An 18,343-nucleotide genomic window follows, 5' to 3' on the forward strand; every position below is an offset into this window, starting at 1 on the left:
CTTTAAAGGACAAAAATAGAGTCAAGGTGAAGGTCAAGGTGAAGGACTAGTATAATACAGGCAAATGGAAACCAGAAAAAAGTAGGGGTTGCAATTTTAGTAGCAGATACAATTGGCTTTAAACCAACAAAGATAAAGAAAGATAAGGAAGGTCACTACATATTTGTCAAGGGAAACACCCAACATGAAGAGATTTCAATAATTAACATTTATGCACCCTACCAGAATGCCTCTCAATTCATAAAGCAGATCCTAATGGATATGAACAACTTGATATCTTCCTGCGCTATAATAGTTGGAGATTTTAACATCCCTTTGACAGTTCTGGATAGATCCTCCAAGAAGAAACTAAACAAAGAAATATTAGACTTAAACCTGACCCTAGAACAAATGGACTTTACAGACCTCTACAGAACATTTCACCCTAATAAAACTGAATATACATTCTTCTCATCAGCCCAAGGGTCATCATCCAAAATAGATCATATCCTAGGACATGAGTCTAACCTCAGCAAATTTAAAAGTGTAGAAATTATTCCTTGTATCTTCTCGGACCACCATGGAATAAAAGTTGAACTCAACAGCAACAGGAATCTTCATATTCAAAGTCATGGAAACTAAATAATCTTAGGCTGAATGATAGCTGGGTCAAAGATGAGATTAAGAAGGAAATCACCAAATTTTTGGAAAAAAATGATAATGAAGACACAAATTACCAAAACCTGTGGGATACTGCAAAGGCAGTCCTAAGAGGGAAATTTATAGCATTGGAAGCCTTTATCAAGAAAACAGAAAGAGAGGAAGCCAACCACTTAATGGATCATCTCGAGCAACTGGAAAAGGAAGAACATTGCAACCCCAAACCCAGCAGTAGAAAAGAAATAACCAAAATTAGGACAGAATTAAATGAAATTAAAAACAAGAGTATCATTCAGAAGATCAATGAAACAAAAAGTTGGTATTTTTATTTTTATTTTATTTATTTATTTTAATTTTATTTTTAATTAAGTCTTTTGTACATAGGTCATAAATACATTTAATAAAAAAGTTGGTATTTTTAAAAGAATAACAAAACTGATAAACCTTTGGCCAACCTAACCAGAAATAAATACTAAATCTCTAATATTGTCTATCAGAAACGATAAAGGAGAAATAACAACAGACACTTCAGAAATTCAAAAAATCCTCAATGGTTACTACAAAAATCTCAATTCCCAGAGATATGAAAATCTGAAGGAAATGGACCAATACCTGGAAGCACACCACATTCCTAGACTCAACCAGAAAAAATTAGAAATATTGAATAGATTTATATCAATCACTGAAATAGCATCAACAATATGAAATCTCCCAAAAAAGAAAAGTCCAGGATCAGATAGCTTCACATCTGAATTCTATCAAACCTTTCAAGAGGAACTAGTACCTATACTATACAATGTTTTCCAAAGCATAGAAAAAAGAAGGAATACTTCCCAACATATTCTATGAAGCAAATATCACCCTGATACCCAAACCAGGAAAGGATTCAAGAAAGAAAGAAAATTATAGACCAATATCATTAATGATATTGATGCAAAAATATACAATAAGATCTTAGCAAACAGAATTCAAAAACACATCAAAAAAATTACACACCATGATTAAGTTGGTTTTATTACAGGGTTACAGGGTTTCAACATACACCAATCTATAAATATAATACATCACATCAATAAAATAAAAAAGACGACATGATTCTCCCAATTGATGCAGAAAAAGCCTTTGATAATAATTGGCATCCTTTCATGATCAGAACACTTAAGAAAATAGGCACAGAAGGGACATTTCTTAAACGGATAGAGGCCATGTACAGCAAACCCACAGCTAATATCATATAGAAAGGTGTAAAATTGAAAACATTTCCACTCAGATCAGGAACAAGGCAAGGATGCCCACTGTCTCCACTGCTGTTCAACACAGTAATGGAAGTCTTAGCCATAGCAATCAGGCAAGAGAAGATGATCAAGGGTATCCAAATAGGGTCAGAGGAGATCAAACTCTCACTCTTCACTGATACGATCCTATACCTGGAAAATCCCAGGGACTCAACTTCAAAACTCTTAGAAGTGATCAAGGAATACAGAAGCATCTCAGGATACAAAATCAATACTTACAAGTCAGTAGCTTTTATATATGCCAACAATAGTCAAGCTGAAAATATAGTCAAGGACTCTATTTCATTTACAATAGTGACAAAGAAGATGAAATATCTGGAAATTTACCCACCAAAGGACGTGAAAGATGTCTATAAAGAGAACTATGAAATTCTGAGATAAGAAATAGCTGAAGACAGATGTTAACAAATGGAAAAACATACCATGCTCATGGCTGGGAAGAATCAACATTGTTAAAATGTCCATACTACCCAAAGCAATCTACAGATTTAATGCAATCCCTATTAAAGCACCACTGTCATACTTTTAAAGAACTTCAAAAAATAGTACCTCATTTTATATGGAATCAGAAAAAACCTCGAATAGCAAATACATTACTCAGAAATAAGAACAAATCAGGAAGTATCACATTATCAGACTTCAGGCTATACTATAAATCTATAGTGATTAAAACAGCATGGTACTGGCACAAAAACAGAGTGGTAGGTTTATGGAACAGAATAGAGAACCAAGAGATGAACCTAGCTACTTATCGTCATTTGATCTTCAGCAAGCCTATCAAAAATATTCAGTGGGGCAAAGACTCCCTATTTAACAAATGGTGCTGGGTGAACCGGCTGGCGACCTGTAGAAGACTGAAACTGGACCTCTACCTTTCACCATTAACAAAAATCAATTCTCACTGGATAAAAGATTTAAACTTAAGACATGAAACTTTAAAACTACTAGAAGAGAGTGCAGGGAAAACACTTGAAGAAACTGGCCTGGGAGAGTATTTTATGAGGAGGACAGCCAAGAGCACAGTAAGTAAAGCAAACAGACAACCTTCAAAATGGAAGAAGATTTTTGTAGGTTATGCTTACGACAAAGGTCTGATAACTAGAATCTACATAGAACTCAAACTAATCAATAAGAAAAGAATAAGTAACCCCATTTCTTTGTGGGCAAGAGACTTGAACAGAAACTTCTCTGATGAAGACAAGCGTATGGCCTACAAACACATGAAGAAATGCTCATCATCCTTAATCATCACAGAAATGCAAATCAAAACTACTCTGAGATATCATCTAACTCTAGTAAGATTAGCCCGCATCACAAAATCCCCAAACTACAGATGTTGGTGTGGTTACGGAAAGAAGGGAACGCTTCTACACTCTGGTGGAAATGCAAGCTAATACAACCTTTTTGGAAAGAAGTTTGGAGAACACTCAAGGAACTAAAAGTAGACCTACTGTTCGATCCTGCAATTCCTCTACTAGGTATATACCCAGATGATCAAAAATTATTTTACAACAAAGACATTTGCACCAGAATATTTATTGCAGCCCAATTCATAATAGCCAAGACATGGAAACAGCCCAAGTGCCCATCGACCTATGAATGGATTAACAAATTGTGGTATATGTACACTATGGAATACCATGCAGCCATAAAAAGATGGAGACTTCACATCTTTTATGCTTACCTGGATGGAGCTGTAACATATTCTTCTTACTAAAGTATCTCAAGAATGGGGGAAAAATGTATCCAGTGTACTCAGTACTACTATGAAATCAATATATAACCACCTACACACTCATATGAATGCCAAAAACACAACTGAAGTCCACAAAGTACAAGGGAAAAGGAGAGAGAGGGGAGGGGAGGGGGATATGGGAGGAGCGAGGATATTTAGTGGGACTTCATCTAATGTGTATGATGCAATAGTACATTTCAAAACCATTAAGAAATGAGTATAACTGTGATGGATGTGTTACTGAGTTCAATGTAAGCATTTCACATTGTATATCGAAGCAGTACCTTGAACCCCATAAATACATCAATGTACAAAGTTATGATTTAATAAAAAATAATACAAATAATAAAATGCTATCTAATATATATTCTGTACAGCATATATCTCTTGAGGCTGTCTCTACCTTTATTCAATACTCCCTACAAAACCACGCACTCTGTCGCCCCTGTGACGGACAACAGTTACATTCTCCTGCTAGCAGCTGTAGCTCAGTAAGTACCTTTTTGCTGACCATCTTTCTGCAGGATAGATGAAGAGCTGAGCTAATGTAATAATCACCCCTTTCAGCAACCTGATACCCTCCCTTCCTTCTACCCAGCTTTCAGGCAACCCTACCACATACAATGGCTTCCAGAAAGTATCCAGTCATGTAATATGAAAAAGAGGCATCTGTTATGTTAAGAAGAGCTGGATACTTTTTGGACAGCCCTTTTTATATCTTGCCAATGGCATCACTCTTTCCCTATTCACTTGATTGCATATTTATGTTTATTATGTTCTAAAACAGTAACAAAAGAGGATATGATAGTAAACTATTTTAAGTTTTTTTTTCTTTTTTTGTTCGAGACAGAGTTTCATTTTATCACCCTTGCTAGACTGCGGTGGCGTCACAGCTCATAGCAATCCTCCAACTCCTGGTCTTAGGTGATTCTCTTGCCTCAGTCTCCCGAGTAGCTGGGACTACAGGCGCCCGCCACAATGCCCGGCTATTTTTGTTGCAGTTTGACCGGGGCAGTTCAAACCCACCATCCTCGGTATATGGGGCTAGCACCCTACCCACTAAGCCACAGGCGCTGCCCTAAAGTTTCTTATCTACCATATAAGAAGGCCTCCAGAGGGCATGCAAGCTAAAATAATAATTATTGTACTACTGAGAAAAAGAGAATTTGATGACCTCTCTACAGAAATCAGCTCATAAGTGAGGTGAGTCTTAACTTCAAAAAGTCAATTCAAGATTTTCAAAAGAATATCAAACTCAAAATAACAGACAATGGTAATAACCCAGTTTTCTTTCATTATAACCTATGTTTCTTCCCCTCAAAACAAAAATTCTATGTTTCAGTTTAACCAAATTCCTTAATTCCTTATTCTGCTACCACACAATTTTTTACTTCAAAGTATTATTTGTTATAAAATGGAAAATATATATATTTTTTAATTTACTTATTTTTATTGTTAAATCATAGCTGTGTACGTTAGTGCAATCAAGGGGTACAATGCGTGGGTTTCATGTACAATCTGAAATATTCCCATCAAACTGTTCAACATAGCCTTCATGGCATTTTCTTAGTTACTGTATGTAGGCATTTGTATTCTGCATTTAGAAATTTTTGCCTGTACCCATTCTAAGATGCACCGAAGATGGGGCCCCACCCACTACGCTCCCTCCACCAAAACCTCCCCCCTCCCTTCCCCTTCCTTGGCCCTTTCCCCATAGTCTTGTGCTATAGTTGGGTCATAGCCTTCATGTGAAAGCTATAATTTAGCTTCATAGTAGAGCTGAGTACATTGGATACTTTTTCTTCCATTCCTGAGATACTGTTCCAGCTCCATCCAAAAATGGAAAATATTAATATATAAAATAAAAAACCTCTTGGGCTTGGTGCCCTTAGGGTACCGGCCACATACTGGGCCTGGTAGGTTTGAACCCCGCTCGGGCCTGTGAAAAATAGCTGAGCGTTGTGGCAGGTGCTTGTAGTCCCAGCTACCTGAGAGGCTGAGGCAATAGAATCACTTAAGCTCAAGAGTTTGATGTTGCTGTGAGCTGTGATGCCACAGCACTCTACCCAGAGTGACAGCTTGAGACTCTGTCTCAAAAAATAAATAAATAAATAAAAAACACCAAACCTCTTGTAATCTCATCTCTCAAGTACTAATGTCTAAAATTTGGTATATCTGTCTACATATTTTTCTATAAACAACATGTATTATTATTATATAAATATTCTGAAAAACAAAACTAGGATTATATCAATTTCTTTGTAATTTGATGTTTCACTTTTGTTCATTCAATATTGATGGCCTGCTACACATCAAAATTTCTAGGTGCTGGAAATATATCAGTGAAGAAGCAAGAATTGTCTTCATGGAGCTTACATTCCAGCAGAGAAGTGGGACCATAAACAATAAATATAATAGATAAGCAATTCATGTGGCACATTAAAAGAGGAGAAGTACCACGGAAAAATGGAAAAAGAACAAGGTGCAGAACTTCAGGTATGGGCAGAAGGGAAGCAGGTTGCAGAATCAAACAGGAGTGCTCCACGCATGATACCGTTTGTCCTTCCAACAACTGGACTGGATGTATTCTAATAGTTCTTCTGACACCGATTCGCTGTGTCCGACCTTTCAAGTGGTATTTCTGTTTTAACAGTGGCTTTTGGTACCTATAATCTGTTAGTTATTAGAATAGGATTTTAGTTGATGTTTTTTGTGTGGGTAGTAAAGGGGAAAGAAAACCTTGAGCACAGAATGACTTAAATTGTTTCGCAGCTCAAATCAAATTCTGAGGCAGTACACCACCTACACACATTGCAGGAGTGAGGGCACGCACAAGGGCGGCAGGGAAAAGAGAAAGGAGACCAGTGGGTACCCCTGAGAGCTAGGCCATAGGAGGTACCCCCCAAAATTGTGCTTGCTTTTGGAGTACTGGCCTCAGGGAACCCCGCCCCACATCCTGCACACAGAGTGTGCAGATTTCACCAGTTGTGTTAAAGGGGCCAGACTTTTTTTTAACCAGAAGAATTTAAATTGAAGCATAGGTACAACTTACGAAGTATTTAAAGTGTCCTGCTACCCTCTCTCTCTTTTTCTTTCTTTCTTTTTTTTTGTCCTTTATTTTTAGTACCATTAGCTGCTCTTTAGCAACTGACTGTCAGATCATGTGTATTATTCTGGGAAAAAATTTCTTTTTCCATACAGTGAGGCAAGGAGGTCTCAGTGTTGCACCACTGCAGGGTATGTGGCAGGAATGGCCTGTTCAATGACCGCCCCAGCTGAGCTCTGAGTCAGGGGCTCTGCATCTGCCTTTCTGTCTGCATGTTGCCCGGGCTGTGATCCATGCCAGGCATGCAGCTTAGTGGGAAGGATAAACAACATCACTCCAATGAGAAGGTGGAGCCAGAGGCCTGTTTCTCCTCTTGATGATTGTATGCAAGCCTCTCTATAGCTACATACTATGAAGTTCACATTTTATGTCTCTTCATGAGAAGGGTTTTTCCAACAGAAATGTTAAGTGGGCAACAGATATAGTCAGGATGGCACTTCATGTTTGAGAAGTCTGGCACTGACAGGTAGGAAACTGGATCATTATTATTAGTTAAAATGTTTAAAGTTCAAAAACTTTGATCCAGTTAGTCTTACTTTTGGAAATTATTCTTCAGAAACAAAAGTACTAATATGGATAAAATGTTTACAAAGGTATTTACTGCAGCATTTTATGTAGTAACCAAAACCAAAACCAAATACCCGAAAATTAAAACCAATGGAGAGAACCTGAATGTTTACCAACAGGGGGAACATTGACTCAACTAGGATATACTCATGCCATGGAATACCAGGCAGGTATAAGGAAACGGTGGATTAGACCTATTACCCTGAAGAAAAGTGATACATTTCATTGTCGAATGAAAAAAAAACAAAAACAAAAAACTGAGTAACAGTTATACTATAACAATTATAGTATAACAACAGTTTTTGGGAAAAGTCCACTGTTTGCAAGTTTTGGTTTGACATACCCAAAGGCACAGAAGGCTACAAACTTTGTTCACACTGGTTACTGTGAGCATTTGTATGGACTGGAGAGAGATTAATTTTTTTTTTTTACTAAAATCTCTAAATTGTTTTGACTTGTTACAAAAAAATTTTATTTTACTTTTGTAACAGAAAAAAAGATCCAGCAAAATAAATTCAATCACAAGAAAAAAGTTAGAAGATCAAACTAAAATAACACCTCTGCCAAACAAAACAAACAACATTAAAACGTTTTGGATTCTATGTGAAAGGAAATAATGCAGATATGTTTTTGAATTTATCTAATTCAGACATATTTATTCGTAATAATTAGCTTCCTTTTGTAACCTTGAATAATATAACTGTTTAGAAAATCAGTTTTATTGTTTTTAAAATTTCTACTCATCACAATGCTGAGGTCCAGTGGGGGGAAACAGTTCTCTCTCCACAGCAAAGAGTAAACTCTCTGAATTTCTTTCAGCCTACTTAAGCTTATCTGAGCTGTTTACAAAAGACTATTCACTAAGTAATCATTTTGTTAAAGGTAATGCTTGCATATCACCTGCAATTCAAAAGGGATCAACGTATATAGTGAGAACCAGGGTCCCTCATTCTCTCCTGTCTACCTAGGTCAACCATAAAAGACAATCTTTCTTACTAGCATTTTATACATGTTTCTAAACACATTGCATTTGACATTTAACACAAACAATAGCTAAAAAACTATGAATATCATCTTATACCTTGCATTTTTCACCTAATAGTATCTCAAAGGCTCATCCATGTAGTAGATAACAGGTCTACTTCCTTTTAATTACCTCACGATACTCCATTGCCATGGACATACCATAATTTATTCAGTAGTCCCTTGAAGTTTACTTCCATTATTCTATAGTAGAAGTCCTAGTGGTTATTTTCAAGGGAGTTAAATGAAGAGGCACGAGCTACATCAGATGCTCAGAATTGTATAATCCAGAAAGGGCGAAGAATCGTGCTGCCATAATTCTCACAGACTGTTTGCTTTTGCTTCCATAGAAAAGACACAAAGCATCTCAAGAAGAATTTCCTATCCAAATTAAAGTCGGTGGCATTTCCTCTGCTTTCATGTGCACTGTTTATTCTCTCTTCCTTCTAGCCCATCACACCAACACGGATTATTCGACACCTCTGCCAAACAAGCAGGCCTCTTCACACCTATATCCACAAGGTCTTCATTACTGGGCTGAGAAAAATGTTGACAGTGAAGTAGTTTTCCGCCCATTACCTGTCTCTGATAATATGCTTGTCACCATAATTAGTTTCACCATCTCTGGCTTGTTTTTCTGTCATTTCTTCCCCTTGAGTTCTATTAATACCAGAAATTGGCTGTTAAACTATTATTCTAGTGCGTCTGTGTAATGGGGCTGACAGTAGAAGCATTCTGCTTTTTTTGACAATTGGGTATGATTTGTAAAGGTGTGAAGAAGAATTGCTAATATTACTCAGGTCCATTACATTAACCTGAAAGGCATTCTACCCAAGAAACGAATCCAATATTAAATTGCCTGTTTTATGAGTTTTCCTTTAATAATTTTTCTAATCTTTACAATGTTTTCATAGCTTCAGTATTTTCTGATCTCTATTATCTGAGATTAATATGGTAACTTCATTTTATGCCCACTATTTTATTAGGTTTTCTTTATTTTTGAGGGAAGAGAAAGAGAAGGAAAACATATTTGTGAGTTTCTCTTCTTTCTCCCGTGTTCTTCTCCCAGTTTCTGGCTGATGCCAGGATGAGTAAGCAAGGCTTCACAAAGAGATCATAAAGTTTTATTTATGGCTAGGCATGGTGGCTCATGATTGTAATCCTAGCACTTTGGGAGGCCAAGGCAGGTGGATGGCTTGAGCTCAGGAGTTTGAGACCAGCCTGAGCAAGAGCAAGACCCTATCCCTACTACAAATAGACAAACTAGCTGGGCATGGTGGCAGGAGCCTGTGGTCACAGCTACTCAGGCAGCTGATGCAAGAGAATTGCTTGTGCCCAATAGTTTGAGGTTGCTGTGAACTATAATGCAGTGGCACTCTACCCAGGGTGACAGAAACTCTGTCTCCAAGAAAAAAAAAAAAATTATAATGTGTTGAAATGTATGATCTCACCATAAATAAAGGAAATTCATAGACGATGATTATCATTAAAAAACAAAACACAGGCAGCACCTGTGGCTCAGTCGGTAAGGCACCGGCCCCATATTCCGAGGGTGGTGAGTTCAAACCTGGCCCCGGTGGAACTGCAACAAAAAATAGCCGGGCGTTGTGGCGGGCGCCTGTAGTCCCAGCTACTTGGGAGGCTGAGGCAAGAGAATTGCTTAAGCCCAGGAGTTGGAGGTTGCTGTGAGCTGTGTGATGCCATGGCACTCTACCTAGGGCCATAAAGTGAAACTCTTTCTCTACATACAAACAAACAAAACAAAACACAAAACGCTTTATTTACGTCAAAAGGCCACAAAGCCCCAAATCAAAAAAAAGACAAAAATCCCTCACATGTTCAGAGGTGATCCTGAAAGTCTTTGGAGAGTAATAAATAGGGAACCAATAAGGGCCAGTTTACACTCTAGAATAAGACCTTCATAGCCACAGTATGGAGGATGTAGGTTTGTTTGAGTGGGCTCACCTTGGGAGGCCACTTCAGGAATCTGAGCATAGAGGCCTAAAGTGTGGCAGTACAAGGAGGGATGGAAATGAGAGGCAGACTCAAGAACTATTCAGAAGGCAAAACCAGCAACACTTGGTAATTAACACGATGTGAAGCCAGAGAAACAAGGATGATAACTACTACTTAATGATTACCAAGTTTCAGAAGAGGTGACAGCCTTTCCTGCCTAAGCACATTTAACCCTTGCAATAGCCTCGAGGAGTAGTAGTATTATCATGTCTAACAGATGAGGAAACCCAGGCACTGCCAGGTTAAATAAATAGCCCGAGGTCACACAGCAATTGTGGTAGGCTCTAGTAGACTCCAAAGCTAGCCACTGTGTGAGTGTGACACCAAGAAAACTTAGGGATGATCTCTGGGTTTCTCTAGGGAAGGCTGAGTTTTCATCGGTGTCACTCGTGAGATACAAAATATAGGAGGAGAGACTGGTTTAGAAAGAATATCAAGTATTCAGTTTGGAATAACTCTATAGTCAAGGGCAATGGTTAAAGTCAGATAGGGCAAGCAAATTACACATTTTGCTATTAGACTGCCCCCATAATTAAATGTTGCACAATAAAGTGGTAGCAATCAAGCAGCAGAAAAGGCTGAGTATGAAGCATGAGACTATACTCATGTTGAAAGTATATCTGTGACCTTAAGTTTTGAAGATCACTATAATTATCTTCTTGATGATACAAAGTAAGATCTCAGCAATTATTAACCATCCTCATAGAATCTGGCAGGTACTTTGGCTTGTACTGTGTCCACCCCTCACAGCTTGTTGCCGTTGGATTTATCCAGCCTCTGCTTCTCTGACGCGTGTAACACCACACAGGTGTATAGAAAAAATGATATTGGCAAAGACCTGAAAAGTTATTAAAGCGCTGCCTGGTTAAAGATTCACGAAAATGTTAGGTAGCAACATGATACTTAGAATAAAAACACGAAGTTTGAATCCTTGCTTGGAAAATTGTTACTTTTATGATACTAAGCAACTTAGCTCTCTCAGCCTCATTTCCTTCACTTGTAAACGAGGACACTGATATCTCACAGAGGGTTGCTGTAATTATTATAATAATGGTATCTAGCAGAGCAGTAGGTACAGCGCAGAAGCTCAATATATTCTTTTTTTTTTTGTTTTGAGACAGAGTCTCTCTCTGTCACCTTGGGTAGAGGGCCGGGCATCACAGCTCACAGAAACCTTAAACTCTTGGGCTTATGCCATCCTCTTGCCTCAGCCTTCCAAGTAGCTGGGACTACATACACCCATCACCACACCCAGCTAGTTTTTCTATTTTTAGTAGAGACAGGATCTTGCTCTTGCTCAGGCTGATCTCAATCTCCTGAGCTCAAGTCATCCACCTGCCTCAGCCTCTCAGAGTGCTAGGATTACAGGAGTGAGCCACTGCGCCCAGCTGCTCAATAGATTCTAAGGTTTTTCCTTCCACCCTTTAAGGATGAGAGGCGTGTCTCTTAGTTTATATGCTACTGCCAGTTACAATGCTGTGTTCATGGTAAATATTTAATGAATACTGTGCTATCATTTAACATACACCTGTGCTATGCAGAATTTGGTGTTGAAATCGGAGCTTGTACCATTTTGATGCATGTTAAACATTTTTAATAAGACAGTTAATCTTTTGAAAATACTATTAAGTGGGTATGTTCACAAATTCCATCCAAATAAGTAAACACCAATAAAAGGAATCTTATCACTGACAAGTAAAGCAGCTTAGTTTAGACAAATCAAACATAAGCTTTACCATAACACCCTCCATCTGAACAGTGTGAGGAAGGAAAACACACTCTGCCTCCTGGGAAATTTAATTGTCCTGATCTTGGCAGCAAACTGTTGTATATTTTATTTACAAAACTCTGCATTCCCAAGGGGAGATGGTCTGCGAAGATTACAGAAAAAAATTTGCAACATGCGACTGCTTCCTCCCTCCTTACATTGCTCTTGTCAAAGTTCTCCCTGGGAGCTGGCCCTTCTCCAGCACTCGCAGGGGGGGCCTGCTCAATCTGAGGAGCTATTCTGGGGCCACTGCATGACTCCTCATCCTTAAGAAGTTTCTTCTGCATTTTTTAATGCCACGTTCTCCCAACCTCCCAGGATCCTTTCAATGTGAAGCCTGAACTTGCACCTGTCAGAGTAAGAAGAGCCAGGCCCACAACCTGGGTTAGGCCCTGGCCCCACGCTACTTACTTCTGGCTCATATAACAGCAATGAATGTGTGTGTTTCTCCCCCATTCCATGTTTACCCTTCCCTTTCTGTCTCCATTCCCTGCGTAGCTCCATGTTTCTTAATCTTTCTGTTCCTCTCTGACTCTATCTACATGAGTGTGTATGCCCACACATATCCCCCAACAACTCAGTAACTGGAAACTAAAACAGCAAGTGCCATTTAAGATACCCTATGATGAGTTTAGATTCTCCTTCACTTCTGTTTTTACTTACCTAGTACCATCTCTGAACCAATAGATTCTTCAGCCAGGTTCCCGGGTGGGGTGGGTAAAACGTCATCATCAAAGCTAATGAGGTCAATATCTGGGGGCTTGCTTTGTAGAACTGGAACTGGGGGGCTGGCAGGGGGCCCTTCTCCCAGTGACCTGAATGCTTTGGCTTGTGATGCCACTGAAAGTCGGGGAGGAACAGTGACAGGTTTCAGTGGAACATAGGTGGGATTTTCTGAGGAAATTGATTTCTTGGGCAGCAAAGGCCGTGGAGCAGGAGTTGGGACTTTCTTCCCACCATCAAGGCTGTCTCCCAGGGTACCTCCTCTACTTATCTCATGATTAACACTTCGTAGAAGGCCAGGATTTGGTTTCTTTGGCAATTCAGGTTTGGTTACTGGGATGTCCCCCACTTCTTGCAGTGGAGGGTATGGACCTCCTTCCATGGAGGTCACCTTGAGTCTGCTTTCAGGGCAAGAGTCCCATTCTCCAGAAGCTCTGTTAGCAGTTGGTTTGGGAGCCACAGAGGGTTTCCCTGAGGAAACAGTAGGCCTTGAGGGTAGTGTACGTGGAGTAATTTCTGGTTTCTTGGGCAGTCCTGAGATTTCTCTTTTTGTCTGACCCTCAAATGCTTTGATTTTTGAAACAATACTATTTTGGCTTTGCTCTGTGTTCATAATGTTCATCACTGCCTGACTGTGCAAGTAGATGGTATTGTCTAACAGAGACGGGGGCTGGCCTGGGGACGACTCCTCTTCTGGGGCTTTGGAGCCAATTTTCTGGTGATTTTGCTCTTTAATGTGAGTATCTCTGGCTATTGGTCTGAGGTTGCTTTTTGATCTTGGTTTTGGCACTGGACATCTTGTAGCACGGGGGTTTTCTGGACAATTCTGTTCTTCTGAAATATCAAAAACTATTAAAGGCGCCACATTAGTTGTAAGATTGACAGATGAGACTGTTGGGGAAGGCTGGAGAGGCTTGAGAGGTGCCGGTAGTGCTGACAAGACCAAAACGAAATGCAATGTTACAATTAAAAAATACATACATAGAGAGAAGATACAAAAATAATAGGTGTGGAAAATGAAGACATTTTGGTTTCCTTAATTAGTAAAACATGATTCCAAAATCAATGGGAAAATGTTTATACTCAGCTTTTAGCAGGACTATTTTCTAAGTTATATTGGTTCATATAACAAACATTCATTGTATAATATTGTAAAACACCGATAAATTCTTGATTCTCATTAAACTTATCACATGAACCATTTCTCTCTGGTTGTCAAAATTCCAACATCTCTAATCCTTTACTTTTTGAAAGCAACTTATTCTTACCTCTATTACCCTAATATAATACTTTTAAAAAGCCTAACAGAACAACCACCCTTAGTATACTATCGTGGGTTTAATTTACTAAGTATAGCATCCTTCTCAATGGAAACAAAGGGTATCATCAGTAATACCCACCCTGAATTAAACAGATGATGCTTTTGTGATATAAACAGGATGAGCCCAAGATTCAGGGGCTGCAGTTCATCAGAATGATCTGTTATAACAATCACTGTATACCCAAAGTGGTCACACTGACTGGAAAGCAGAGCTCAATGAATTAAGCACAAATTGTAAATTATTTAGGGTGTAAGCCTACTGGTTACTTCCCTAGAACTAGGCCAGAATTAGGGAAAACAAATTACTTGCATTACTTTGAGGCAGATTGTTGTCTATTCCTTCTGAAAAGTCAGTCTGAGTTGCAGAAGTAATAGTGTGCCTTGGAGTGGCAGCAGCATTATTATTATTTGTAGTATTAACTTGAACTTGGTTAATTTCTTTTATGACTTGTTCATAAGATGGTGGTAGCTACAAAAAAAAGAAAGACTTTAGATTTCCACCAGCAACACAGTCAAGGCATTAATAGTCTCATTGTTCTTCTCTTTGAATTTCACTTTAAAAATAAAACAGGTAAAGAGATAATGTAATGTTTATTCACCTCAGCAGGAACCAACTCATTTGGTCTCCAAGGGCCTCTGGCAGAAGTTGGGGAAAACCCTAATCCTGGGGGTGGGGCTCCTGGAAACCACGAGGCTGGCCTCAATGGCTCAGCTGCCACAATGGTGATCTCTGGGCGCCTAGAAGACAAAAGCCTCAGTAAGGTTTGCAGGCCAGTAACAAGCTATTGTCTATCTGAAAATATTTGAAAATTCATGAAAACCACCACTACCCCCCAAAATTATGAGAACTACCCTGTTTTCCAGAAAATAAGACAGTGTCTTATTTTAAGGTGTGCTCCCAAAGATGCGCTAGGTCTTATTTTCAGGGGACGTCTTATCTTTCCTGTAAGTAGGTCTTATTTTCTGAGGATGTCTTATTTTCGGGGAAACAGGGTATAAGATTCACAGAAATGACCTGTGACAGGATTCAAAGGAGCTAATGATAGTCATCCTCTATGATTTGGGGCCTCCAAAGTTAGAGTTGTGTCCTAAGCACACTTGGCTCCGCCCTAGATGATAAGGATAAAAACTAAGTAAGGCCCATACAATGTATAATGGCCCATTCAATCCAGGGCTCTGGTGCCATCTACCCCATAGGACGAGCAGATCACATATGGAAGAAAAATGTATGGTCAAATGGAATTGTTTGGTTTTCTGTTATTACATAGTATATATTCTAAAATGAAAATTATCATAAAAAAGGAATATCCTATTTTTCCTCACCCCTATTCCATCCCAATCCAAAGTTATCTTTAAGTGTTTTGAGCTTACTTCACTTCTAGGTCCTGACATGTGTCTCTGTGCTCCTGGTCAGTTTTGGATGTGATTTGATGATTGCTGTTTAAAACTGAGGAGCCACAGTGATTTAGGTGTGGCTTCTTTCATCCTTTTCTTAAACTGGTTCTACATTTTTATGCTATTTTTTTTTATTTGACACCAATTGTATGACCCTGAACAAATCAACCAACATATATAAGTCTCAGTTTTCTCACCTAACAAGTAAGGATGATGATACCTGCTCTGCTTTTCTCTAGCACTCTAAGGAAAACAAAAATTTAAAAGTGCCAGCTCAGCCCACATAGCTCAGTGGATAGGGGCCCAGCCACATGCACCACGGCTAGTGGGTTGGAACCCAGTCTGGGCCTACTAAACACTGACAACAACAACAAAAGACTAGCTGGGCGTCGTGGCGGGAGCCTGTAGTCCCAGCTACTTGGGAGGCTGAGGCAAAACAAACACTTAAGGCCAAGAGTTTGAGGTTGCTGTGGGCTGTGATGCCACAGCACTCTACTGAGACTGTTTAAAAAAAAAAGTGCCATCATCATCAAAATTCTTTCATGCTAGGTTGTGGAATAGCAGAACCTGACTGATGATTAAACTGAAACTGCATTCTCTAAAAACCTCTGCTTATAGCTTTTGTTTAAATAGAGTTACTACTTAATAAATGTTAAGAATCATACATGCATTTATTCTTATGACCACTGTGTGATATCGGTATGATTGGTACTATTTTAAAGATGGGGATACAGAAGCTAATAAGGTTAAGCACCTTGTCCAAGGTCATGTGGAGGCAAAGTAATGAAGTCAAGATTTGAACTTGTTATGATTAATAAAAAATAATTTAAAAAAAGATTTGAACTTGGTTCTCTCTGACTCTAAAGTGCTTCTTCATTATTCTATACAACACTGTAAGAAATTTGAAAGCAGTGGGCGGCGCCTATGGCTCAGTTGGTAAGGCGCCGGCCCCATATACCGAGGGTGCCGGGTTCAAACCCGGCCCCGGCCAAAATGCAAAAAAAAAAAAAAAAAAACCAGAAAATAGCCAGGCGTTGTGGCGGGCGCCTGTAGTCCCAGCTGCTTGGGAGGCTGAGGCAAGAGAATCGCTTAAGCCCATGAGTTGGAGGTTACTGTGAGCTGTGTGAGGCCACGGCACTCTACCGAGGGCCATAAAGTGAGACTCTGTCTCTACAAAAAAAAAAAAAAAAAAAGAAATTTGAAAGCAGTAACCATGACTTATAAAAAGCTATCCATCCATTTATCCACCTATCCTCCCTTCCATTCTTCTGTTTGTCCGTCCACCCATCCTTCCATCCATTTTATCCTGTCTATCCACGCGTCCTTCCTTCTATCTCTCCAGCTACTCTCTTCTTCTCCCTTCCTTTCTGTAACCAGCCATCCACCATTTATTCATCCAGTTACTTATTCTGCCTCCTGCCTCTTTTCTTTCTTTATCCTGCCATTCCATTTTCTATCCAGTCACCCGTCCATTTATCTAGGCAACATTTACTAAGTAGCTATGAGGTACAGAGCATTTCTTTGAAGCAGTTATAATAATGCTTTATGTGTTACACATAAAACATTGTTTAATAAACATTTAAAAAATCATTTAGTAAATAATTGCAGATCTAAAGAACATTTTCAAGCCTGTATCATGTTTCTCAAGCAAAATCTTCATCATTAAAACTTATACATTTATTCAGGAGATAGATTGATGAGGAAAAACAGAGTAACACACTATTTATGAAAGAGAAATATTTAACCTTCTAACATGGCATAATTTTATTTTAATAAGTAGCAGTATATATGCTCTCTCTTATAAATATGGCCATACCTCCTATCTCGATGAATCTCGCTCTGAATAGAAGTCCGAGAAGCTACAGAAGGAAAAATAAACATACTGGTATAGTACAAAATAAGTACATTAGGTAAAGGTTTAAATTTTTAAAGAGTATAATTGGGAAAAATTAGCTTATACTTGACATCACATAGAATGTATGAACTTTAATATTCCTAAGTAGAAAAATAAATCAAAATGATCTTTTTATTGGCACAAAGTTAATTACAGTCAGATATTTGAATTGCATAAGAAAATAGAGATTTCAAAAACTCCCCAAAGCACATTATGTGGTTCTGAAAATAATTTGAAGAATGAACAGAGAAAAGAAGACAGTTATTAAATATAACAGTTATTAAATTTTCTCCAAATTTTGTTTTATAAAACAAATCAGGTCAAACGATCTGAAAAGTATGTCACACACAGGGTTAATTTTTATGTAACAGAGAATATGATCTCTATTTTAAAGGAGCACATTCTAAAGGTCCTTTTGGAAAAAAAATCTCCCAATACCATACTGTAAAGATTTGTGCACAAAGGGAATTTATTTCAGATATAATCTCTTTTAACAGATGCTTTCATATCTCTTTAATACATTTTTTGAATTCTTCTGATTCAAAAGATTAAAAGCACAGATCTTTTCTTTCTGTCTCTTATTAACTTCTGCTTCTCTCTGAACAAGGAAGCTGCCAAAGCTAGCAGAGACACAGGTAGAGGTGGGAGGTGGGAATAAAATTTAAGCTGGGATTGGAGCTGTGACAGGTGAACCTGTGCTGGGTTGGCAAGGTAAACCTCTAACATCTGAAACCAAATCCCCTGGATCTCAATTTGAAAGATGTCCTTATAGTCACATCATCAACTGGTTTGACTGTTAGATTTTTATCAAGAGCTAACACAAGTTTAAGTTCATTTTGGCTACTTGCATAAAAGAGGACA

General features: G+C 38.5%; 1 protein-coding gene across 15 annotated transcripts in view; it reads right to left on the reverse strand.

The window, feature by feature from the left end:
• The window catches only part of SH3D19 (SH3 domain containing 19), a 193,607-nt gene that overhangs the window by 41,591 nt on the left and 133,673 nt on the right, over positions 1 to 18,343 (reverse strand). For 11 of the 15 annotated variants that reach the window (XM_053582757.1, XM_053582747.1, XM_053582711.1 and 8 more), the window contains 4 exons: positions 17,405 to 17,447; positions 14,793 to 14,931; positions 14,500 to 14,662; positions 12,813 to 13,805 (listed from right to left, as the gene is read on the reverse strand). In XM_053582757.1, the coding sequence (XP_053438732.1) occupies positions 12,813 to 13,805; positions 14,500 to 14,662; positions 14,793 to 14,931; positions 17,405 to 17,447 (1,338 nt within the window). The remainder of the gene's footprint in view (positions 1 to 12,812; positions 13,806 to 14,499; positions 14,663 to 14,792; positions 14,932 to 17,404; positions 17,448 to 18,343) is intronic. The other 4 variants (XM_053582675.1, XM_053582704.1, XM_053582740.1 and 1 more) reach the window with 1 other exon arrangement.

Source organism: Nycticebus coucang, chromosome 1, assembly GCF_027406575.1.
Source record: "Nycticebus coucang isolate mNycCou1 chromosome 1, mNycCou1.pri, whole genome shotgun sequence".
NCBI lineage: Eukaryota > Metazoa > Chordata > Mammalia > Primates > Lorisidae > Nycticebus > Nycticebus coucang.